This window comes from Rhinolophus sinicus, chromosome 17 (genome assembly GCF_057876585.1).
Source record: "Rhinolophus sinicus isolate RSI-liver-muscle chromosome 17, RSI-T2T, whole genome shotgun sequence".
Lineage (NCBI taxonomy): Eukaryota > Metazoa > Chordata > Mammalia > Chiroptera > Rhinolophidae > Rhinolophus > Rhinolophus sinicus.
Window position 1 is genome coordinate 112815750 of NC_142517.1, and position 26666 is coordinate 112842415.

A 26666-nucleotide genomic window follows, 5' to 3' on the forward strand; every position below is an offset into this window, starting at 1 on the left:
CTTAAAATGAAATTCTGATATGCTGCAACATGAATGAAACTTAAGGACATTCTACTAATGAATAACCTAGTCAAAAATGGATAATGTATGATTCACCTTACACAAGATACTATACCTAGAGTACTGAAAATCAGAGACAAAGTGGAATGGTGGTCGCCAGAGCTGGGGGAAGGGAATGGGGAGACAGTGTTCAATGGGTAGTTTCAGTTCTGCAAGATGAAAAGATTTCTGGAGATGGAAGGTGGTAATGGTTGCACAACAGTGCGTACTTAATGCCACTAACTGTAAATGGTCCTGTAAGATGGCAACCTTTGTGTGCATTTTACATATTTACACGCATATAATCAAGAATTTTAAAAAATTTACCTGAAAAAAAGAAAATTCTGCATTACTCCATCCAAATGGTTAAAGTTTAACACCATCAGTACTGAAAAACAAGTAAAAGGTCCTTGTTTTGGGTAGAAACATGCTTAAGTATTTGGGGATCAAGAGGCAAGCTGTCAGTGTTACCCACATGTGATCAAGTAAATGTGGCCAAATGTTACACATGGTCAATGTAGCTGAAGGGAATATGGGAGTTTATTTTACTCTTCTTTCAACATTATTGTAAGTTGGAAGAAGTTCCGAAATTTTTTTGAAAAGGTTATTCTGGCTGGCTAGGTTTGAGACTCTAAAATAAACCATGGGGCAGAGAACTTTTATGCAGAAATTAGTAACTTCACTTAAACATAGTGTAAGAGAATGTCTTCATTTTGAATTCCTCAGGTATAGCTATCACTTCACCACCTGGCACCATCAATTTTACCCTATTTAGGTGACATTCTCAGGTAACTGGAGCTTACTCCATTAAATGGCAAAATGCTGTATTAATAACTTTTTTAAAAAATACTTTCTTACCTTTATTGTTTAGAATTTTTACTGATCAGGGTCAACATCTACTTCAGTAGATGGCTGTGACATTTGTAGAAAGCAAAATGACACTGTAAGCATTAGTTTTCCATTTCCATCTAGTGGCTACTTATTATTTTATCTGATGATGTCTTCACGTACCTGCCTTTAAACAACTCACCATCCTATCTGTGCGTTTAAGTTTGTTGCAGGTGTAAAGAGATCCTGGCAAATTCTTTGAGTAAAGTGCATAAACCTTATACTTTTATGACTAATAAGACGTTTTTGAAAATCAAGGTTGCCAGATATTCTACATCAATTTCTACCAGGGTAGGATTTCTATAATTAAAATGAATTACTGGTTTTCATTTAGTCACCTTGACCAATCAACGATTTGATTAAATCTGCAGGCTACAAAAATGACCTAAGTATCACAAAAATAGAACATCACCCTAAGTGCTGCCTGTCCCAACGGCCTGCTGTAAGCAGCTTGGTATAGTGCTGCTGTGACAGCCACATTTCAGAATTTCTCGATCTTTTCTTCATTACAGCACCCCCAAGGAGAACCTCAATTCCAGACATACTTCGTTTTATTGTGCTTTGCTTTACGGAACTTCGCAGGTACTGTGGTTTACAAAATGAAAGTTTGTGGCAAGCCTGTGGCCAAGTGTGTCAGTGCCATTTCCCCAATATTTGCTCTTTTTGTATCTCTGTCATATTTTGGGAATTCTTGTAGTATTTCACTTTTATTATTGCATTTGTGATTTGTGATCAATGATTTTTGGGAAACTATGAGAGGAAGAGTGCAGCCAACTTCATTATCTTAAGAAACTGCCACAGCCACCCCAACCTTAGCAACCCCACTCGGCTCAGTCAGCCGCCATCAACACTGAGGAAAGATCCCACCACCACCACCACCAGCAAAAAAATTACGACTCACTGATGGCTCAGATAACACCATTTTTTAGCAATAACATGTTTTTAAATTAAAGTACGTACTGGTTTTTAAGACACAATATTATTGTAACATTTAACAGACTATAGGATAGCGTAACATAACTTTTATATGCACTGAGAAACAAAAAACTCGTGTGACTTGCTTTATTGCGGTAGTCTGGAACAGAACCGACAGTATCTCTGAGGCATGCCAGCAAATAAAATCAAATAATGAAAATTTCTCTAACAAGAGAAATACTGAGAAATAAGAATTTGTTGGTAGGCCGCTTTAATCCCAGTTTTGACACTGACACCTAGAGCTGGCACAGATGCCACAGGTTTAAGGGCTCAGTCCTCTACGAGACGGTCCCCATTTCAGATGCCAGCTGCCAGTGCAGTCCACTCCTACTACTGGCTTACTGGTTAGAAAATGTGAGCGTTACCACGATCACCTCAAGTTCAAGAATTCACTAGAACGACTCACAGGAATCGGGAAAGCACGTTTACAATTAGTTTTATTATAAAGGATTCCAATTAGGGGGATCAGCCAAACGAAGACACACACGGAGCTGCCACATCCTGTCTGCGGAATCAAGGCAGGCTGCATCTTAACATGTCAGTGTGTTCACCAATTAGGAAGCTCCTCCACTGAGCTTTGGTGTCCGAGGTCTTAACTGAGGCTTCACTGTTTAGGCACTGCTAATTAAACCACTGGCCATATGACCGAATGGCCAAACTCAATCTTCAGCACCCCTCAGGTCAGGCCTGCCCAAAGTCCCAAACTTCTAAAAACAGACCTCTAAGCTCTTTCTGGTGACCAGCCCCTATCCTAAAGCTGGGTAGGGACCTACCAGGAGTCGTTCATCAGCATCACAAAGACATTCTGTTCATCCAGGAAACCCAAGGGTTTTAGAAGCTCCTTGTCAGGAACCCAGGACAAAGACCAGACACATCCCTTACTTATTACACCACAGAGGGTAGAGCTGAACTTTGAATGCATCCTCTAAGACAATGAAGAGGCAGCCCCCCAAAACCAGACTGGAATTTTATTATGTAAAGCTTATAGAAGAAGTATGACTAGTATTCCTCTGTACAAAGTACACGACAAACAGTTTTAAATACAACGGAGAGAAATGCAAGTCCTATGACAATATTTGATACAAGCTGAACCATTTACAGATACACTAAAAAATTTTAAAATATCGTCTTCTTTCTCCAAAGAGTCCATGCGTATTTCTCAGAGATGGGGACACAGCCCAGGCAAGGTCACAATGGCATTTTATTGCCCTCGATGCTGATTTTCACTGCGTGTGCAGATCTGCTCTTTTTCCTGATATCTGTGAATTTTCTCATCTGTTTATCCAGTCGACTGATACCCTTCTTGGAGGTCCCCTGAAACTAAGAGTGGGGTAACAATTAAACAGCAATTATTGAAATACATAAACCTAGTTTTGTATTTCATCTTCTTTTATCTGAAAGTTAGCAGTAAGAGGAACTCCTAACTCTGGAATAACCAAAATATGCTTTGGTGACCTCAGGAAAAACATCAAGTGTACACAGCAGTGTTAGAAAAACCTATTAAACTCTCTCTGAAGAGTAATTTTGCTGTTGTTTGTGCTTTATTGTTAATTTTTGCTTCCGTTCATGGTAATCTCCTAGATGAGAGAAAGGAGGAAAATTTGAAACTATGACCCCTCCAGTTCCATTAGATTCATGTTTCCCTTCCAAAGATCAAATGTAGAGCTGACCACTTGACATACTTCAATGTTGGCATAAAGGATGGTCTTCTAAGGCAAAGGGAGTCATCTGAGAAAAAGCCCTAAGCACGAGGGATGAAGCCAGAGCTTTAGCAAAGGAAACGCAACAAGAGCTAGAGCTCTAGTTTCAGGCCTCAGCAGGTCCTGTGCCCCTGGTCCGTACTCCTTCCAGGACCGCTGGGAGAAGTAACTGAGAAAATTTGGTCAAATACAAGCACACAGGCTGGCAGTGCTCAAGATACACATCAATGTGACCGTGACTACTACTCTGCAATCAATTAGACGCAGATTAAAGAAACATACCCGACACAGACAGAAAAGAAAATTAAGTCTCTTAATCCAAGGCGCTTCCTACTTCTTACCTCCCCTTCCTGTTTGCCCGTTATATTTAAAGGTTTGGTTGTTAGGTTATTTCTTTTGTATTTTGAAAAGACTGTATGTTTTAAAAAGATGTGGTCTCTAAGAAATTGACCCTTTTTAAAATGCTGAAAAGGTCTGCCACTTATGTCCAAGATCAGTGTGAACTCTTCTTGGTGACCCCAGTGTTGCAAACAATTCCAACCTTAAAGAATGCTGAGTGGTGAAAAGAGATGGGTTTTCCCAATTCTTCTCCCCCATGTTTACTACTGAGTCACCTGTGAAGCTCGATGCAAAGAAAGCTACAAGGCAGGGCCCAGGAGACACCGAGCTGGTGCTCTGCTGCTCGGCAGTAAAGCTCTCCTTTGAGTCCGAAGTGTCCCAGGCCCATCCCACCTCTGTATTCAGCCTCCACACTCACATCTGAGCAAGAAACTCTGTAAGAGTTTGAACATTCTTGAACAGAGCCACACTGGATCATCACCAAGCAGCAACCCTAGATTTTCTAGGAATATCCCAATTCTAAATATTATTTTGTATCAGTTTTAACAGTTGGTACTAGTATGGAATTAGCATAAAAATTCATTATCAAACGAGAAAGAGGTGTGCTACCATCCCCCCACCGACCACTCCAGATGTCCTGAAGAGTCCGAAAGACCCGACTTCTTTTCAGACCATGTGCCCTGATTTTCATTCCCTGCTGCCAGTCCACACTGGAAGCCTTACCTGCTCAGGTCTCTGCCAGCAGCTCTACATACCAGCCCGGATTTCTCCCGCCCACTCCCAGGACCTTCTCTAACAGTCTGAGCCCTCCCATCCCAGCAACCAAAATGCACCCAGTTCGTACTGACCTCCCCTAGTTACAGCTGCCAGATGCCTAGTTACCCCAAGCCTGAAAACACACAGGAAGAACACAGCATAACATCTAACCTTCTAAATTCAATGAACTCTCTCCTGACTCATCAGCTCAATACTCCTACTTACTTAGGACAGTAAAAGTGTAATGCAGTTTTATCAGTGATCACGTTTATCACTGTTTTACTAGTGAAAAACCAAAAAGTAGCCTAAAATATTAACAAGATGGGCTTGTTTTAAAAAATTATGGTACAAATGTATTCCAACAAAATATTACATCACCGAAGAACATTTACTAAAATGAATTTTTACCATACTAAGTAAAAGACAAACCCAACAAGGTATAAAATATGATCAAGAATTTGCTTAAAGGTTCAAAAAAAACCCAAGCTAGTAATGTTTATAACAAGAACCAAAAAAGAAGTAACTCAAAATGTTAATGTTGAGGTGTGGTTGGTTTACAAGTGACATTAATTTTGTACTCTCTGTATTTACAAGTTTATATAAAAATATGCATTGTCATTTTAATGTTTAAAAGCATCCCATGGAATAAATTAACATATAAATATACAATGTAGTGTAGGTTAATGCATTATTTGGGAGGGAAAATCAGAAACCATAGAGAAACGAATAAACAGATTATATATTCACATGATAGACTATTATGTAGCCACTATAAATAATAAATCTATAAAGTGGTTTAATGAGAAGTGATAAAAATTATACAGAGCCTAATTTGAACTTAAAATAGCAATAGAAAAAAAAGGCAAGAAGTGTATCAAAGTGCTTTCGAATAGTGGGTGACTTTTCTCCTCACCACCTCAAATTTGTCTACAATTATAACAAGAAAAAAAGAAGTATGAAACATTACTGGAAATACACTTAACACATCAAACTGTTAACAGTGGTGACCTATAGGAAGGGCAGGACTTTGGGAATGGGGTTAGTCTACAGTGTTATGCTTACTTACGAGGTCGGACAATTAAGTTTGCGAATATATTGCAATGATGTTGCTAACCTTTTTTGTATCAGAGAAATTATTCATTATGAATTTGTACCAATTGGACAAACAGTTAACCAAATTTACTATTTGGAAGTGTTGAAAAGGCTGCGTGAGAAAGTTAGACGACCTGAACTTTTCGCCAACAATTCATGGCTCTTGCATCACAATGCACCAGCTCACACAGCAGCTCACACAGCACTGTCTGTTTGTGAGGGAGTTTTTAGCCAGTAAACAAAGAATTGTTTTTAGCCAGTAAACAAACACCCTCCCTACTCACCTGATCTGGCTACTAGTGACTTCTTTCTTTACCCAAAGATGAAAGAAATATTGAAAGGAAGGCATTTTGATGACATTCAGGACATCAAGGGTAATATGATGACAGCTCTGATGGCCATTCCAGAAAAAGTTCCAAAACTACTTTGAAGGGTAGACTAGGCACTGGCGTCAGTGCATAGGTTCCCAAGGGGAGTACTTTGAAGGTGACCGTAGTGATATTCAGCAATTAGGTGTGTAGCACTTTTTCTAGGATGAGTTCACACACTTGTCAGAACTCGTAAGTCATTTCAAAAAGAAAAATGACATAAAACAAAGTTTCCCTTGAAAGCCACTTACCCCAGTGTTGTTCTTGGACAGTTTTCCAACACATGCTAGTGTCGGTACAATGTGAAATCCCTGAGTGAATGTAGAAGCAACCTGAGTGGGAGAATAGTGCTGAGTGGCATAAGGACTGACGTGTAACCTGGGACCACAGGCCCCAACACACGCCTTCATTTTTCCCAAAGGAGCTCACTCTATCAGCCAGACTCGGGCCTAGCTAAACCCCGGCACGTCATGCTCTTGGGGCATTGAGGATGGAGGAAGGTGCCCCATTAAAATCTCCCTCTTCTCTCTGCTCCAGCAGGAGGCTGGTTGGTTGCCTTTCCCCCGTCAGCCACAGGGACAGAAAGGCGGTACTGGGACCAGCCAGCAGCCAGGCGCACGCCCTCAGGACATAAGGCCTGCCTCCAAAGGCGATGCTGTGCAGACTGTTTACGACATTGCCTTTGCCACACTGCAGTTCTCAACTCTCACAAGTACATGTGCTAGGGAAGAGAAAATAAGAAAGAGAGGGCTAACAAGAGGGGAGACACAGCGAAAAAAGATAAGAGGAAATGGGTGTTTCGGGGGGGAGAGGACCATCAAGGGCCATGGATATGGAGAGAAGGAAGGAAAAGGGGTAGAAGTCCAGATGAAGAAGTCCGTGGCACTGAAGCAGTCGTGCTCTTCACCCTTTATTCTCAATAAATAAGACAGTGCGCTTTGTTCTCATCACAACTTCACAGTAAAGTGAACTGGCAGGAGGGTGAGTGCCGGCCGTGGAGGCAGCTGCCGGAACGGGGTCACAGAGAAATCACAGAAGGCACGCAGCACACAGGCGCACGAGCGCACTACAGCAGGCGCCACCTCTACTCAGAGCAGTGTCAGTGAGGCTGGCGTCATGAGGGTCCCAGTCCTGTGCATTTCCAACCACGTACTGAATATGAATTAATCAAATTTATCTCCTAAAGAAATATTCAGGGCGAGGCTTTACGCAATGAGTCCTCAAATACATGCTACTGAGCCACTGGTGACAGGAAAAGAAGCCACCTCCTTCCCACCAAGAAGCTAACTAACCAGTTTATATGCCTACAAGGCAGACCACTATGGATCTGGGCCCTAACAAAAAATGTTTTAATAAAAATGGGTACCAATCAGGAGACCAAAATGCTTATCAGGGAAGTAGTTATCTACTTCTCTAGGGCACCAATAAAGGAAGGGACTTCCACGTCAATTTCTAAATATTCACAAACACCTGAATGTCACTAAGTGTCTGCTAGGGTCATCATTTCAGAAACTAAAAATGGGCCTGTCTTCGTCTGGTGAAGCAAGCACACACACACTTGTTTTCACTTTAGCTCCTGACAGTTCTAGCCCATGCGCAAAGCAGCCTCCCGGGGCTGTGTCCCGGCCACACTCGGGCAGGCCCAGGCCTGCTGGGCCTCCTGGGCCTCCAATGCTGAACCTGACAGCACCGTGCACTCTGCTGAGTCGTTTCTGCTCTGCAAATCACCTCAGGTTTTTCCAATCATTTTAGGCCCTTTTTAGAATACCAGGCTAGAAAAAGTGGAATAGAAAATAAAACAAGATTACTGAGAAGCAATGAAGGTCACTGAGTAGTATATACAGTGATGATAGAGGCAGTGTCTACCCTAATATTTCACAACAGAATTTCTTAAAACAGTTGACAAGAAAGGGAGGAGTCGACTGTACAAGCAGGTGAGTTCTGATTTTCATGGTCCAAAAAGAAATGACTGTATCAGAACACTCTAGGCTTAAAGACTCAGTCGAAATAAAGAAATAAATAAGAAAAAATTTCTTGACTTGATAATAATGTTGCTTTAAGTCTGAAGTAAAGTTCATCAGCAGTTAATGATCTGGCTCAATAAAAGACCAGAAAACAGCTCTCCTGAAATCAGACAAACCTCAAGAGCTGTTAAGCGTTATGAAACATGAAGGAAAAGACAAAATAGTAACACTCATTTGAGGTCCAGCTTGCTGCCCCCGGCTTGCTTACCCTGGATGACTCCATTTCCACATTCCACTTGGGTCTGACAACATAGTCCTTGTTTGAGGGCATTGGGACCCTCGCACGGGCACAGAATCCAGGGTCTCCAGGTCTAAGAGCCCTGAGAATGGGAAGAAGAGCATGCAGCTTTGTGGCCCATCTCATTCAGATACACACCTGTTTCAAACTTCCTCTGCCCTCCCAATGTCACCCAATCGACCCTCCTGTTGTCTGTCTGAGCTGGACTCATCACCACTCATATTACTGCATGAATTCCTCAACCTCCCTCCTCCATTTTAGTGAGTGGTAATGCCATCATCTCAGCTGCTGAGGTTAAAATTTTGGCTGGTGTCTTCAAATCTCACCAGCTCCTCCCCCACAAAATCACCTACTCCTGGAAATTTTGCAAATTGCCAGTCTTCTCAACTGCAAAGTCTTCTCAACTTTCTGTTTCCCATCATCATCTCGGTTTAACTGTATCCCTACCTGCAGTCCACCCCCGACCCATCCTACACCGCAGCACCAGCATCAGCATTCCAAATCAAATGTCCATGCGCAAAACTTTCTATGGAATCACAATGAGAAGTGAAAATTCTTCATCTTGATTTAAAGCCCTTCAAAGTTTGGTCCACACCTGGATTTCCAACCTTATCTCCCACCATCTTGGGTACCCCACTGTTTCCCAACCATGCTAGTCTACTTTCCATTCCTAAAACAGGCCTTGCACGTGCCCACCCCACAGGTTGCTTAAGCTCTCTTTGTCTATAATCCCTCTGAAGCCTTTCTGAGAGTATGGACTATTTTTAATTTGATTCTATATTCCCAGAGCTTAATACAGAAATCTAGCACATAGCGAGCAGCATAAAATCTTCACTGAATGGACTATTGCTCTATCTCCCTTATCTCTCCAGAGCACCCAGAACAATACTTCATGGATATTCAATAAATCTCCCTGTCAATGTAACATAACATCATTTCATTCGTTGTTTGTCTAAAAACAAAGCAGCAAACAGAACATTCTCTATGTAGGCTAAAACTCTTACTTCTCCTCTCCTGTCAGCACCTTTTCCAGGTCTCTTCGAGGTGTCTGACCACCAGTGCTGGGAAAAGAATAACCAGTGAAACATTAGGAATGTTAGAACCTTATTACCTTTGCTTATAACCTTGTAAGAAAAAAAAGAGCAAAGTGAAACACCAAACTTAGACCATTACTAAGACCTTTACACCTAATCTTACATACCAGGTTTCATTATGGGTAAGTGATATCTGCTATATTTCCAAATAATGACCTTGCCATCCTGGATGCAACTGTATCCAGTTTACTGACACAAATTGAACTAATATTTTTTTCTCCGAAGAATTTGGAAATGGGACTGAAGAAGAGAACGGTTTTTCTGCAAGTAACTGGAATACAAGCAACCTCCAGAACTATAGCTGAGTCCATATTCTACCAGATCGAACCAGAAAAGTCTAGGAGGGGGTGTGGACCTTTACCTATACAGTATTCCATAAAAATTAAGAAGGTATTATGTACTACACAGACACATCAAGCTGAGAGGAAAGACAAAACCCTATCATCTTAGGGGTTTCTTAATAATGTTTACCAAAAAATTGAATTATTATAACAACACTGACTCCACTTACTCACTCATACCTGTTCCCTCATACCTGCTCATTCTTCGTCGTTGAGGCATTTGTTCTAGATCCCTCTGTTCCCTTTCTTCTCTTGTCATTCCTTTGTAGTTTGAGGTAAGACCAAATATAGGCCGAGACCATTCATCTACAACAAAGAAAAATCAATTATTTAGTCCACAAAGTAGTATTTCTCTTACCATTTCCTGAAATAGTCACATGCTAGTGTGATGTCATATTCTAGGCATTTATTATAGAATATTCTCTCCTTAAAAATACCATTATCCCAGGACCATTTATAGGACAAACATAGAATACCAGTATCAGAACTAGCTCCAGCTGATTCAGAAAACTCAGTATAAAAAGATCGTTTAAACCTGCAATCACCACAGAGGTTTAAAGAAAGTCATATCTGACTCACTTTGGTAATCATCAACCAGCTGTGTTGACATGTCATAAAGACAGCCTAATTTCTAAATTTACTACTGACAATGGCAAATCTTGACATTCTTCTACTTTATTATATAAAAAAGCTTCTTATTACTTGTCAAAATGGTCTAAATCTTTAAAACTTACATTTTAATAGTGCTGCTATAGAGTCTGTACTTCACGAAATCTAAGAAAGCTGCTAAAACGAACATGAAAAACAGTACTACACGCCTGCTGTTTAGTTAGCGACAGTCCAGAGGTACCAACATTTATTGTTGCATTCAATACACCACCACATGAGAAAGGACCCTTACAGACAAAACACAGGTGTTGTCAAACTAATAAGGAAGCAGGGAGTCTCAGGATGGGGGTCTGTATACCTCTGAAAACTGACCTGCCAACCCCACCCCTGGATTCAGAATCACTGTGGTATGTCATGAGTACCAGTGGGAATATTCTGCTTCTCTCAGTCTAGGACAAAAAGAGGGTGGAGAACCACTGCATAAAAGCATCAAAAGTTTATTATTTAATAAGCAGTAAATTACAGATTATTAATAAGATCGAAGATACAATACTTCCTGGTTTATTAAAAAATTTAAATTATTCTGAAAATACACCCTGGAATGAAGAGAATTCAATAAAAAACTGCTGAGTCTCTCAAAAAAATTTTTAATTTCCCTAAAAACTTTTGATAATTTTAAAAATTAAATAGGACATAACTACTGTATTCAGATACAGAAATAGTGACTCTTTCGATCTAACTTGGAAGTTTAAAAATCCTTTCCAGCATGGAGCACAGAAACAGTTAAGGAAGATGATGAAAACGCGCGTTTTTCATTCTTAAAACTGAAGGATTTCATACATAATATGGCAACTGATTAGATGAATTTCAGTTAGACTCCTCGGTATCATTAATAAGACCATAAAAAGGGCTTTGAAGACCATTATAAAAGTAACCACAACAGCAGCAGTGGCTAACATTTCCTGAGGACTTACTGTGTGCTAGGCACTGTGCTTTTATACACCCTCTCATTTAATCTTTTTAAGAACCCAAAGTAAACGCATGAGGAAGAAATCAAGACTAAGAGCTTAAACCATGAGCCTAAGGATATGTAGTAAGGTAGGTGGGGAATCCAGGATTTGAATCCAGGCAGGATTAATGCCAGAGCCTGCATTCTTATTTATTTTTGGTGGAAAGAAAAGCAGGGTTCTTCAGAATGCCAGCATTTCAGAAGGATGGCAGACTCCTGTCCAAAGGCCATCTCCCCGTTCCTAGAACAGGAAGAAGGTGTGACAGGGGCACAAGCAGCAGAACAAAGGGAAGGGAGTTAGCCATGCGACTTGGCTGGGAGAACGTCTCCTCGGGTCCGCTTTGTTCTGTGATGATTATCTCGCACCCAATCATGTGGGTGACTCATACATTATGACAGAGAATTGCAGTCCAGAGCTCCAGCCCGGTTGCAGTGTCCAGAGGGCTGAGTAGGACCTGCCTTCTAACCCCTCTCTCTATGCTCTTGATTAGAAAGTATGTCATTTACTTGCTATAATTAAGATTGACTGCATACTTAAATATATGAAGAAGCACTTGAAGTATAAGGGGAAAAGCTGGTACCTATAAGAACTTACCAAAACTTTTTCCTATTCCACCTCACTTATTCATTTTAAATAAATATTGGTAAAAACATAGTTAGCTTTTATACATACACAAACACAACAATAACAAACGGTACATACTGATTAGCTTCCCTGCCATGTCTTTGTTGGACCTTGACTCCTTGGGGTGTTTATAAAGGTACATCACTGCTCGTCCGATCCCACTATGCTTCAGAGTCTCCTGGCTCACACTAGGTAGCTGAGAACATAAACACATGCACACATATGAATCACTCAGAAATTGGGAGTCCTGCCAATCTATTCAGAGGAACTCTGAGACCTGGTTCATTCACAACAGAATAGATAACAAAAACAAAAAGGTATCTTGTGTTCACGTCGAGTTAAGAGTTCAGTATTCCCGCTGAGTCCAAGAAAAAGTGAAGGTGAGAAGTGTGAACTAAGCATACTCAGAGGTTGGCAGTTTGATACAAGAGTTAGCACGGGCCTCAACTCAAACAGACCTACATCTGAACCCAAGCACAGCCTTCTGCCAGCTGTGTGACAAGCCATTTAGCTTCTCTGAGCCTTAACTGCTCATCTGTAAAATGGAGATAATACATCCACCTTATAGGTTTGCTGTGAGGAATAAGAACACCGAGCACAAAGGACGAGCCTCAGGAATTCCTTCAGAAGTAGCTCGCACCAACGTGGCCCAGCTTAAGACTCAAATCGAAGTTTACCTGACTGAAGTTGGTGCTCTTTCTACTTCAAGTTCCTCCCCAGAACATGTCCGATACTACACTACTCCTCTCTACATAAACCATAGCTGCTCCAAGATCTTCTTTTCTGCAATACTACACTTACATGAAGTTTTATCAGGCTTTCTTTATATGCTCGTTTTATTTAGAATGTTCCTAGAAAACAGTGAATGAAACCCCTCTTCTGGCAGGCTACACTACGCCAGGGAGCATGTAGAGGTTGTGACAGTACAAAACACATTAGGTAATTAATGAAGAGCAAACAGTCAGAGTATCTGCCTCTAACCTCTTGCAGAATCTTCAAGAGCTCCTCTCGAATCTTTAGTGCTGGCAAACTCCTATCTGGTAGAGGGGAGAGCCATTCTTTGATGGCAGACATCACACCACTGTCAATAAATGTTTCTTTAAGGTCCTGCCTGCAATAATAATTAAAAAAAAGTTAAGTCTATATATGTTGGTTCTGCTACAGCTTCCTATGGATATTCTTACATGGTTAGTGATGTTTCCAGAAATTCTTTCTATAGAAGTTAATCATGCATTATTTACTGAGCACTATTCACAGCTTTCAAAAGCAATATGAAATTTAGTTTCTATTTTCAAAAACAGACCTGACAAAGATGATTTGTTAAAACAAATGCAAATTACACAAGATAGGTTAATGCTGACATAAATGGTACAGACAGTTAAGAATAATGAGCTCCAATTATTACAACTACAAAACTATGTCTAATCAATCAGAACAGTGATTCTGAAACTGTTTCCAGTGATAAAAAACCCAGAAATGTGCTATTCTTTGCAGGACATGAAGGAGAATATCAATCACCTAGCAGAAAAAAATCCAATGAAAGACTGACATTTAAATTCCATTTAGTGTACTAGAATCAATTATGTTAATAGAAAACATGACAATATTATACGTATGAAATCTGCCATAGATAATTTTGCCTGCTGGGATAGAGACAGCACTTTTCTAGCAGAAAGTCCCAGACCATGCTGTTGGTGAACTGCTATACTAACGCACGTCTCCAGTCATCCAAAGCAGGCTGTGGCCAGGTTCAAGGAGAAACCAAAGTTTCTCAGGCATACAAGCAAAACAATGAAAGACCTTGGTAACAAGGATCTATCAAGAAAGGGTCCTTCCTCTAGAAGGACCAATGACAATTTGTGATATAAACAGGCCATATGAGCCTTGCACAATATGTGCTTCAAATAGTCTCCCAGGACTTATTCTGTTCTCAGTCACACTGGGACAATAGATGCAATTTTACCAGAGTCAAAACTATCCATAAAGAACAAAATTAGTGGTTTCCAAGTTTTTTCTTTTATTAACGACAGTCTGCTATTTGTTCTGTTTGCATCAGGCATCAAGGTTTAAGAGAAATTTGGGAGGAAATGACAAAATTCAGGAAATTGTATTCATTATTTTTCTGTGAACTGACCGAAGGCAACCATTCTTTAATATTGCTAGAACACCAGCACACAGTTTGAATATCATGCCATTAAAAGGAAAAAACTTTTTTAATAAAACAGAATACTTACTTCTTAAGGTGCATAACCACAGTGGGTAATAATGTTAATTTTTTCAGTGCTGGCTTTTTTTGATTGTTCAACTGTCTGTCTTCCTATCCAGGAAGGAAAAGATTTTAAAAAGAAAAGGAAAAAAGCGATCGTTAATAATGAATTACAACCACTATAGTTCTAAACTGTAAAATAAAGCAGTAATTTCTCTGAGAAACTACAAATTTTCCTACAAGAAAAGGTAATAAAATAAGGAATGGACTTTTTGTAGAGCCCCAAATTCTGTATCTGTTTGTGTCAATCAAACCCATAAAACTACTAGAATAATTAGCTTTAATAATTACAAATTAAGAGGGACAATTTTAATTTAAAATATTGGCATAATTGTAAAAAGAGTTCATTTAAGGTACAAAATTATACCGGGGAAAATTTGGTTTATTATCAGAAATAAATTTCCAGCTGTGAGGCTTATATGATATTGGAGTGTTATTAAAGAAGAATTTCAGTATTTACTAGGGAATTTTTTAAATTATGGAAAATTTCAAATTCTACAAACACAGAAAATAAAATACAGTCATATACATTTAAAGAATTAAACACAGATGGTCTGTCTTATTTTAGCTATTTCTCTAACTACTTGCCCCCATTAATTATTTGAAACAAATCTTAGACATACATCATTGGATCCATAAATACTTCAGCCAGTGCCTCTAACAGATCAGAACTTGTTTTTAAACATAATACTTGGCCACTTTACAAAATTTGGGCAGAATTTTAAAATGTAATGAGTAAAATGTAATCTCTTAATCAGAGGCAAAAGAGTAACATGAGTTTATCATATAATAAACATGAGTTTATGACTTTTTATATGTGAAGAAACATTAAACTTTGTGCCAAACTCGCCAAACTCGAGGGTCTATATCATATAAGACCCAGTCTTATTTTACTATATTATGTTATATTATATTAGACCCAGTCTTATATTATAGCAAAATAAGACCTGGAAGACCAGGTATAACATAATATATATAATTAATATAACATAATACCGGGCCTTATATTAATTTTTGCTCCAAAAGACGCATTAGAGCTGATTCTCCGGCTAGGTCTTATTTTCGGGGAAACACGGTGGTTATATGGGGCAATGATCTTTCCCCCGAGTTTGGCTAGTTTGCCACAAAGTTTAATGTTTCTTCTTTGGCTAGTCTGCTACAAAGCTTAATGTTTCTTATATTATAGTAAAATAAGACCAGGTCTTACATTAATTTTTGCTCCAAAAGATGCATTAGAGCTGATTGTCTGGCTAGGTCTCATTTTGGTGGAAACACGGTAGCAAAGCCATTCAGCTAAAAAAAGCTCATTTTACTTTATATTTAGTCATTTCACTTTTTTCTAAACATGTTACTAAAAAGTTAAAATTATTTCCCTGCTTAAAATTTAGAGTGGTAAATGCTTTATTACAAAAAAAAAAAACCAAAGTATCTTACGTGTAGTTAAACAAGGGTAAAGCTTAAAAAAAAAAATCAAAAACGCCATATGACCAACTGAGTGGGAGAAAGGAAATATGAAGCTGGAAGTGAGCCATCTCACCTCAGCAGCTTCATTCATCTTGACAATCATGGCGCTCACCACGTCGTCAGCATCACTAATAAAAGTGCCACCATCGCGGTTCCGTCTGCGCTTGCCACTCATGCTCTTTTTCCGCTGCAACATCATCTCAAAATCCGACAGAAAGTCCATACTGAGCAGTAACACAAAATCACGTGATACACAAACTGCCTTTAAATGCACACTTCCTTTTATCACAGTTAAGAATCACCAACTTTCTTAATTCTAACTCAAAGGATTGCTGCCCTCTTTTAAAGTACTTAACTTGTTTCAAAGAGCATGAGGTTCCAGATTTTATGTTCACCCTCTGTACTACCCTGTGGAGACAGAGCCCCAGAAAGCAGTTTCCAGGCTCTCGGCCTCACATAGAAAGGTGCTGGCTCAGGTAGTAAATGGCCATCAACTGTGATTGCATGGCCATCAGCTGTGGCTAGTTGGCCGCCAGCTGTAACCAGTGAGCCATTGGCCACTAATATAACTGCTGTGGCTACGCTTGCAAAAAATGGGGGGTAGCAAGAAAATGGTGGCTGGGCTAGCAAGCACGGATTGCAGAGAGGCAGATGCCGCCAGCGAGAATATAGTGATATGACTCCCCTACTTATGGCTCTGTGGGTGTTCCTTTTTGGCCTCACCATGTCCTGTGTTCTTATGTGGGGAGCGGGAGCAGAGAACCTGCAGGCCGCCCCGCACAAGTGGGGCAGCGAGAAGGGTCCCCCGCACGACAAATGGCGCAGCGAGCAGGGTATAGTGCCGGCCAAAGCTCCCGGAAGGACGGTGGAGCAGTTTGTGCTTATGAACACTCAGTCTCAGGAAGACCAGGAGGAGCAGCTGCCGGAGAGCTGGACCCCCGTGGAGGGGTGGGAGGATGTGGATGGTTCCCCAACCAGCATAAGACGGAGAAAGCAAAGGTCGTTGCGGCCCTGTGGGCTGGGAAGTGCTTGCTGAGGCAGCCCGGATGCGGGACTTGCAGTCCCGGGAGGAAACACTTGCTGAGTCCTCCATGGGAGCTGAGGGTGAGGTCAAGGTCGTCCCTCACCCCCAGGACAGCCCTGGCGAATGACTATGGACTATGGGGAATTGCTTTCCATCCCTAATTTAATGGACTGCTTGATTGTTTGTTTGGGAACATACCACCATGTAGTGGAACTGGCAGATGTTTGCTTTTGTGTCTTGACCGGCCGCCATCGAGAATATGTAAGCACCTTGACTAAGAGCTGCTACCCTGAGAGCCCTGGCTGAGTCCAGGAAGCCTGGCTGAGCCCAGTACCTAAGGTACCTAAGAAGCCCGGGAAGTCTGGCTGTGCCCAGAAGTACTGGTGGTGTCCTGAGAAACCCTGGCCCAGTAAGTCTGGCTGTGCCCAGAAGTACTGGTGGTGCCCTGAGAAACCCTGGCTATGTCCGGGAAGACTGGTGGTACCCTAAGAAGCCCGGGAGTCTGGCTGTGCCCAGAAGCACTGGTGGTGCCCTGAGAAACCGTGGCTATGTCCGGGAAGACTGGTGGTACCCTAAGAAGCACAGGAAGTCTGGCTGTGCCCAGAAGTACTGGTGGTGCCCTGAGAAACCCTGGCCCAGTAAGTCTGGCTGTGCCCAGAAGTACTGGTGGTGCCCTGAGAAACCCTGGCTATGTCCGGGAAGACTGGTGGTACCCTAAGAAGCCCGGGAAGTCTGGCTGTGCCCAGAAGCACTGGTGGTGCCCTGAGAAACCCTGGCTGTGCCCAGAGAGCCTGGCTGTGTCCAGGATATTGCATTCACCTCCAGGCTCCTCGCACAGGGCCCCTCACGGAAGACGCTTGTCGCGTAGATTGTGAGGTGAGACCCTGTAGGAGTGGAGTGTGGGGACAGAGCCGAGGAGAGTGGAGGAGAGTTGTCGGTCGGTTGGCAGAAAAACGGACAGCAGGTCGCACGTCCGGTGAACCCAGCCTCCAGTGAGACCATAGTGGTATGACTCCCCTACCTATGGCTCCGTGGGTGTTCCTTTTTGGCCTCACCATATCCTGCGTTCTTGTATGGGGAGCGGGAGCAGAGACCCCGCACGACATACCCCAATTGTTGTACACTAAATACTAATAGTCCTAAGCTTTTCCTATACTGTATTAACACTTGCATGTATCAGCCTGAGAAGGAACACTTCAAATTTCAAGTTGTCGTTCAGGTAACACTGCCTGCAATTCCATGGAGCACTGTTAGCAGCATTTCTTTTTTGGTGTTCAATTATTTGAGTATGTTTATCTTCTAAAGCATAAGTAGAAAAAAAGGAAAACAAACTGCTGCTTTTCAATGATAAGAAGTGCAACTCTCAAAACATAATGCGACTGAGATAAAGTTGGAAATCTATGGACGTGCTAAGAGCCTCAAACCTTTACAGCTTTCACCTGAATCATTACACTTAAAGAGGAAGTTAACTTGCTCTCTGCCACTATCATATAAATGAAATATGATTGATGTGATAATTTAATTTCCAAAGGTACTGACAAACTCATTCAGCTTAATCCTTGCATGTCACTAGGAATTAAAAAGGAAACTATTTTTTAAAGCATCATCTTTACAAATATAAGAGTAACTAATGAATCATTCTACATTTGGCACCTTTAGATACCCGATTTTTCTGAACACAGATTCCAACCACCTCAACAAAAGTACAGTGAAACACAATCAAGTAATATTTTGTAGTTAAGACTTTAGCCTTATTCTCGCCAGGACCCCAGATCAGCTTTTCTTATGTAGAAAATTTTTCAGAAGCGCTTACTTGGTGAGATATAAATTAAGAGCCTGGCACCACAGAGCTCCACAAATTAAGACAACTGAGCACAGGACAAATAAAAGAAAAATAACAACAGTAAATAATTTTTGGACAGCACTTGTAAGAGTAATAGGAAGGAGAAAAATGGAACAGATTCCTTCCTATACTGTGAATCAGAAGTCAAAATAAGAAAAAACAAAGTTTGATAGTCTCTACCTTCATTTCTTAAGTTCTCTTTTTAAAAAATTCCTTTAAAAAAAAATAAACTTACTGTTTTCCCCTTTTTATGTTATCATCAGAATCTGAATCTTCTGCTTCTTTTACCTGTGTTTCACTTTTATCTTCATCCAAATCTTCTTGGTTAAAACCCTAAAGGCAGGATAAGTTAGCCAGAGTTATCACAATATATACAATTGATTTGTATTAACAAATCAATTACATAACTGCTTTTAATTTTTGTACTTCAAATGTAATACATTCACACACACAAAAAAAATTAAATAGGTATCAAAAGGTATATGGCAAAAGCTCCCTACTACCCTAGCCACTAGTGTTACTGGTTTCTTGTGTCTTCTTCCAGGTATAGCCATTTCTACAAGCACTTCTCTACACATATACATTTACTAGCCCCCCCTTTTATCACACAAATGGCAGCGTACTATACACACTGGGGACGGTATACTATTATGTACTTTCCACATTTAACAATAGAATCTGGCGACCAAGTCATATCAGCATAAGGGTATCCTCGTTCTTTTTAAGGCTTTAGACCATTTCACCATTCGACTGCAATGACAATTTACACACTTCTCTATTGATGTTTAGGTATGTGTATTTGAAATCTTGAGAAATATTTGCCAAACTGTCTTCCACAGAGGTTATGACAATTAACTCTCCTTCTAGCAAAGCACAAATGCACCTGTTTCCCCACCTTCCTAGCAGGTTATCAAACACATAATCTGCCCATCTTTGGACTGAAAAACAAAAAGCATCTGTGCAGTTTTCTTTGTATGCTCTTATTATAAGTAAGGCTGGGCACTTTTTCATGTTTAATCTACCTGTAATTCTTTCTCTGTGTACTCTCAATATCCTCTGCCTATTTTTCTGTTGGATCTTCACCTTACTGGTGTGAAAAACCTCTTTAAAAATTAGGGAAATTAGCCCTCTGTAAGTGACAGGAACTATACACTCCTCACATTTGTAGTTTGCTTTTGTTTATGGTAATATTTTCCAGGCTAAGTTTTTTTTGTTTGTTTACCCCCACCCCTCCACCCCCCCGAAACGGAAACCTTGGTGCTACCAGCACCACACTCTAACCAACTGAGCTAACCGGCCACCCCTAAGATTTTATTTTTGTGTAACTGAAATGGTCAGTCTCTTCTTTATAGCTTCTAATGTCATATTTAGAAAGGTCTTCCCAATGGCTGTTGGGAAATGTGTTGTTTTTCTCACTGAAACAAACCTCTAACCAAGTTGATGTTAATTCTCCAAAATAAAAAAACATACCTGATTCTTGTGAAATGTTGCTTACCTAAGGATGAACTTCTTGAGGGCAATGTCCGAACAATCTCTGGCACACAGGCTCTCAGATACTTGTGAATGACTTTTTCCTTCCTATTTTCCTTAGGTTTACCTTGTTATTTTTCTACCATCTTAAATCAGATACTAAATCCATCTACTTTCAATTTCTCTTGCTTTAGCAATAAAAGTACTGATTTCTTTTTTAACCCAAAACTGTTTAACAAGGAAGTTTTAAATTTCTGGGTGGCAAACGTGTTTTGTTTTCTATTTTTGTTATTCATTTTCAATTTTATTTGTATTCAGAAAAATGTTTTCTATACTTTGTACTTTTTGCAAAAACTTGATTTAAAACTTATATGGAAATGCAAAGACCCAAGGAAAGCCACGTCAGTCTCGAAAAATGACAAGCTTTGAGGACATAAACAACCAAATCAGAAGTTATTATGGTGCAAGGATAAAGTGACCAACAGAACAGAAAAGGTACCACTGAAACAGATTGGAAAATATATATAGACACTTGATTTATGACAAAGATGGCATTTACACAGTGGGGAAAGGATGATCTGGATCAATTGGATAGTCCAAACGGAGGAAAAAAATTTTGACTGTATCTCATACATACTACACACAAAAACCCATTCCAGGTAGCATTGCACAACTAAATGTGAAAAATAGAATGATCAAGCTTCTAGAGTGTAACTCAGAGGAGAGTATCTTTATGACTCTGGGGATAAGCAAAATTTTTCTTAGAATTAAAAAGCTTTCAACATAAAAGGAACAGACTGGTAGAGTTGATTTATATTAAAATTAAGGATTTTTGTTCATCAAAAGACTCCATTAAGAAAGTGAAAAGGCAAGCCACAGAATAGAAGAACAAATTTTAAATTTTATAATCGCCAATGGATTTGTATACAGATTACATAGAGACTAGTTTTTTTGGTCTGCTTGTTCTTTTGGTTACCACTTAGATTATAGATTTGTCCATTTCTCTTTGCAGTTCTGTCCATTTTTGTTTTGTATATACATGTTTAAAGCACGTTACTAGGAATATGGCTGGGTACAATTTTACAACCTTTTATCAGTAGAAAGTGATCCTTGTCATCTCAAATGTTTTTTACCTTAAAGTTTACCTGTTTGCTGTGCATATAGCTACATCAGTTTTCTTTTGGATAATGTTCAGATGGAGTATCTTTTTTCATCCTTTTATTTTTAAATTTTATATTATTTCAGATAAATCTTGAAATTCGTATGCAACTGGTTTTTAAAATCCAGTCTGACGATTTTAATCCTTTAATTGGAGCACTTAATACATTTCAATTTAACTCTGACATTATCAAAGTTTAAATATGCCACCTTACTATGTACTACTGTCTAATTATACCCCTGTTCAATATTTCACCTTTTTTCTAATATCTTTTCTTGTTTTCTTTTGGATTGACTAGCTTTTATTATTCCATTTTTCCCCTCTATTAGGTTGGAAGTTACACATTCCATTAATTTTTTTAGTGGTCGCTTTAGAGATCACAATGAGTATCCTACTCACCAAAGTCTACTAATGTGCTATCACATACACTCACAAAGATGTCAATTCCATGTATACTTTCAATTTGTACTGCTGTCATGTGGTTTAATCTTACAAATATTTTAAACCACACCAGACATGACTCCGTTTTGTATAGTCAACACTCATTTAGATGTATCCACATCTTTCTGTTGCTTTTTGCCCTTCCTTCATCCCTGACCTTCCACCTGACATTTTCCTTCTACCTTTAGTTATTTCCTTCAAAGTGGCAAATTGGTAAGATGAAATGAGGAGGGAATATTCATTACTGAAGTATTAAGGCTGAATAGAATTCGAAGTTTGGGAGTGATGTCATAAAAATAGCGGCGTGAGGTGAGCCTCTTGAAACCACTCCTGGAATTTACAACAAATGGAACAACTATAACTCCACAAAGGACTCCCTGCACAGCAGACAGGCAAGACGAAGAGGCCCACTACTGAATTCACCTAAAGGTGGGCGAATCGTGCAAGCAGTGGAGGAGGGAAGGGAGAAGTGCGGACATGGGGCTGCACGGGCGCAGGACTCAGACCTAGATTAGTGCTCCGAGCTCCCTGCATCCCGGAACTACCGCAGCTGCGGGAGTGGGAAGAACTCAGACTGCTAGGGCTCCGTTTATGGCCCACAGGGCTGAGGGGACAGCATATAACACGGCTGAACCCAACGTTCACTGCAGAGACCTCGGAGCAAAGACTGAGGGAAGAAGGCTAAAAACGATGGTTTAAGCCCTCACTGCCACAGAGAAAGGAAGCCTTAGGCACTGAGACTAGCCACCCCCTCCCTACCCTCCCAGAGTTCACCCCACCCCCACTGGCCCAGTGCTACAAGTGGAACAGTGTCAGATCAAAAGAACAGAATATTTGTAGTTCTGAGAACTGTGGTCCACAGACACAGATTCGCAGCCCAACTAGTTACGGCAAAGGGGAGGGAGCTGTGGAAGCAGGACCGCCTGTGGTGGTGGTCGCTGTCATTGCTCTGGCTACCGCACACAACTCACCCCGCGCCTGTCCCCACCTATCTGGGTGGATTCCTGCAGGAGTAAACAGAACTGCTGAAACACATGGGCTCTGAATCTGGTACAAAATGAGCTTTAGAACTTCAAAAGCTCTCCGCATACCCACACGGACACTGTGCTCTATGACCCAGGCGAACTGTAAACAGAGGAGAAGCCCGCCATCCAGGGAATCCCACCCATTGTGTGAGAAGCTGGAATAGTGCAGAGAAAACATAACACTACAGTGCGAGAGAGAATAAAATGTTGCAGCTGGAGAGAAAATAAAACATTCTACAAACACCTACTGGAAAAAACAATGAAGACCTCTTTCTATCAACCTGTTGCAGAACCCACTCCTGTAGGTCTAGGAAGAGAAATAATAAATCACTAATTGCCATGAATAACCAAGGGAACAAGACAGCTCAGAAAGAAAATGAAAAATCTCCAGAAAATGAAGTTAAAGATATAGAAATATGTGACTTAAATGACAGAGAATTGCAGTTCTTAAAAAACTCAATGAGATGCAAGATAACACAGACAGGCAGTTTAGTGAACTCAGAAACACAATCAAAGAGCAAAATGAACATTTTCACAAAGAGACTAAAAATTTTAAAAAGAACCAAATAGAATTTCTGGATATTAAGAACTCAATAAAAGAAATGATGAATGAAATAGCCAGCTTAGGTAGTAGAGTTGACCAGACAGAGGAAAGAATCAGTGACATCGAAGATAGAAATCTGGAAATGACACGGATGTAAGAAACAGACTTGAGATTAAAAAAAATGAAAAGCCTAAAAGAACTTTCTGACTCCACAGAAAGAGCAATATAAGAATAATGGGCATAACAGAAGGAGAAGAAAGGGAGAAGGGAACAGAGACTATATTCAAACAAATAGGCGATGAGAACTACTTTCCAAACTTGTGGAAAGAACTGGATCCTCCAATCCAAGAAGCAACCAGAACACCTAATTACCTCAACCCCAACAGACATTCCCCAAAGCACATTGTACTGAAGCTGTTAAAAATCAATGAAAAGGAAAGAAACCTCAAGGCAGCCAAGGAAAGAAGACAGTAACTACAACGGAAAGCCCATTAGAATATCATCAGATATTTCAGCAGAAACTCTACAAGCCAGGAGGGAATAGACTCAAATATTCAAACTATTGAAAGAGAGAAATTATAAGCCGAGAATAACATATCCAGCAAAGACATCCATTAGAAATGAAGGAGGAATAAAGACCTTTCCAAACATACAGAAGCTGAGGCAATTGTCTAACACAACACCTGCACTACAAGAAATATTGAAGGAGGCTATTCAATCAGCACAAACAGAGGTAATTTGTGGCAACCAAAACATAAAAGGCAGGAGAGTAAACGCCTGAACCGGAATATGGAAATGGAGAAAGTAAGCATGCTGAAGAAAATGGAATACTCTAAATATGAAACTTTCTTTTACATAAACTTAATGGTAACCACCCTAAAAAAAATCAAGAACTGAAATATTTACGGTAATAAAAGAAACAGAGGGAAAAACCATAGAATACAACACAGAAATAACACACAACAACAAAAAGGCAAAGAAACAACGGAGACACAGACTTACCAGAAAACTAAAGATAGAATGATAAGAAATTCTCACATATCAATAATCACCCTAAATGTAAATGGACTGAACTCACCAAAAAAAGGCACAGAGTAGCAGATGGGATAAAAAATGTAAACCCAACCAAATGCTATCTCCAAGAGACACATCTCAGCTACAAGGACAAGCACAGACTCAAAGTGAAAGGGTGGAAATTGACACTCCAAGCAAATGGTATCCAGAGAAAATCAGGTGTAACCATACTGAGATCAGATGAAACAGACTTCAGGATAAAAAGATAACAAGACTCAAAGATGGATATTTCATAATGATAAAGGGGACTATACAACAAGAAGACATAACAGTCATCAATATTTATGCCCACAATCATGGAACACAGAAATATTTCAAGCAACTACTAACAGAATTAAAGGGAGAAATTGACCAAAACACAATTATAGTAGGGGACTGAAATACATCATTGACAGCTATGGATAGATCATCCAAACAGAAAATAAATAAACAGCAGCCCTAAATGACACATTAGATCAAATGGACATAATTGACATTTATAGAACACTTCATCCTAAAACATCAGACTATACATTTTTTTGTGTACAAGCAACATTCTAAATGATAGACCATAATACTGGAACATAAAACTAGCCTCAGTAAATTTAAGATTGAAATCATCCCAAGCATATTCTCTTATCACAAGGCTTTGAAATTGGATATCAACTGCAAAAAGAAAGCAGGAAAACCCACAAATACGTGGAGATTACAACAACATACTTTTAAAGAACGTTTGGGTCAAAGAAGAAATTAGAGGAGAGATCAAAAGGCACACAGAAACAAATGAGAATGAAAACACATCCTACCAAAATTTTTGGGATGCAGCGAAAGCAGTTTTAAGAGGGAAATTTTTATCATTACAGGCCTATCTCAAGAAACAAGAAAAATCCCACATAAGTAACCTCACGTTTCAACCTTAAAGAACTAGAAAAAGAAGAACAAATGAAACCCAAGGTCAGCAGAAGAAAGGAAATAATAAAAATCAGAGTAGAACTAAATGAACTAGAGAACAAAAAGACAAGAGAAAAAAATTAATGTGACAAAGAGCTGGTTCTTTGAAAAGATTAACAAAATTGACAAACCCTCGACTAGACTCACTAACATAGAGGAGAAAAGACACTAATAAACAAAATCAGAAATGAAAAAGGGGAAGTTATCAAGGAGGCCACAGAAATACAAAGGATCATTCAAGAATACTATGAAGAACTATATGCCACCAAATTCAATAACCTAGAAGAAATGGACAAGTTCTTAGAAACATATAGCCTTTCTACCTGAATCATGAAGAACTGGAAAATCTAAATAGACCGATCACCAGTAAAGAAATTGAATCAGTCATCTGAAACCTTCCCAAAAGCAAAAGTCCGGGATCAGATGGCTTCACTAGTGAATTCTACCAAACCTTCAAAGAGGATCTAATGCCAATCCTGCTCAAACTCTTCCAAAACACTGAAGAAGAGACAGTACTCCCTAACTCATTTTATGAGGCCAACATTACCCTGCTACCAAAACCTGGTAAGGATAACGCAAAAAAAGAAAACTACAGACCAATATCTCTGATGAATACAGATGCAAAAATCCTAAACAAAATTCTAGCTAATCGAACACAACAATGCAGTAAAAAGATTATTCATCACCACCAAGTGGGGTTCATCCCAGGGGCACTAGGATGGTTCAACATACGCAAATCCACCAATGTGATACATCACATAAACAAAATAAAGGACAAAAATATGATTACATCAATTGATGCAGGAAAAGCGTTTGACAAGACACAATATCCATTTATGATTAAAACACTTAATAAAATAGGTATAGAAGGAAAATACCTTAACATAATAAAGGCCATATATGACAAACCCTCAGCTAATCTCATAAGCAACAGTGAAAAACTGAAGCCCTTTGCTCTACATTCAGGAACATGACAGGGATGTCCCCTATCTCCTCTGCTTTTCAACATAGTGTTGGGAAGTCCTCACCACAGCAATCAGGCAAGAGAAAGAAATAAAAAGCATCCACGTTGGGAATGAAGAAGGTAAATTTGCAGATGACATGATGCTACCTATAGAAAACCCTAAAAAAATCTACCAAAAAGCTATTAGAAACAGTAAAGGAATACAGTAAAGTTGCTGGCAACGTACAAAGGTCCGCTGCATTCCTATATATTAACAATGAAAGCCAAGAAAAAGAAATGAAAAAAAAAAAAAAAATTCTTTTTGCAATTGCAACGAAAAGAATAAAATACCCAGGAATAAACCTAACCAAGGATGTGAAAGACCT

At 39.7% G+C, this 26666-nt stretch overlaps 1 protein-coding gene across 6 annotated transcripts in view; it reads right to left on the minus strand.

Moving 5' to 3' along the window:
* IWS1 (interacts with SUPT6H, CTD assembly factor 1) overlaps positions 1-26666 on the minus strand; it is a 64900-nt gene that overhangs the window by 11940 nt on the left and 26294 nt on the right. For 3 of the 6 annotated variants that reach the window (XR_016019828.1, XM_074334569.2, XM_019717985.3), the window contains exons 6-13: positions 18930-19027; positions 15901-16051; positions 14332-14414; positions 13079-13208; positions 12176-12293; positions 10049-10160; positions 9424-9480; positions 8390-8501 (exon numbers count right to left, since the gene is read on the minus strand). Coding sequence is in view for 4 of the 6 variants with exons in the window: in XM_074334569.2 (XP_074190670.2) it covers positions 8390-8501; positions 9424-9480; positions 10049-10160; positions 12176-12293; positions 13079-13208; positions 14332-14414; positions 15901-16051; positions 18930-19027 (861 nt within the window). In the remaining 2 variants the exon portion in view is untranslated. Of the gene's footprint in view, positions 1-2322; positions 3223-8389; positions 8502-9423; positions 9481-10034; positions 10161-12175; positions 12294-13078; positions 13209-14331; positions 14415-15900; positions 16052-18929; positions 19028-26666 lie in introns of those variants that run through there. The other 3 variants (XM_019717984.3, XM_019717983.3, XR_012497198.2) reach the window with 2 other exon arrangements.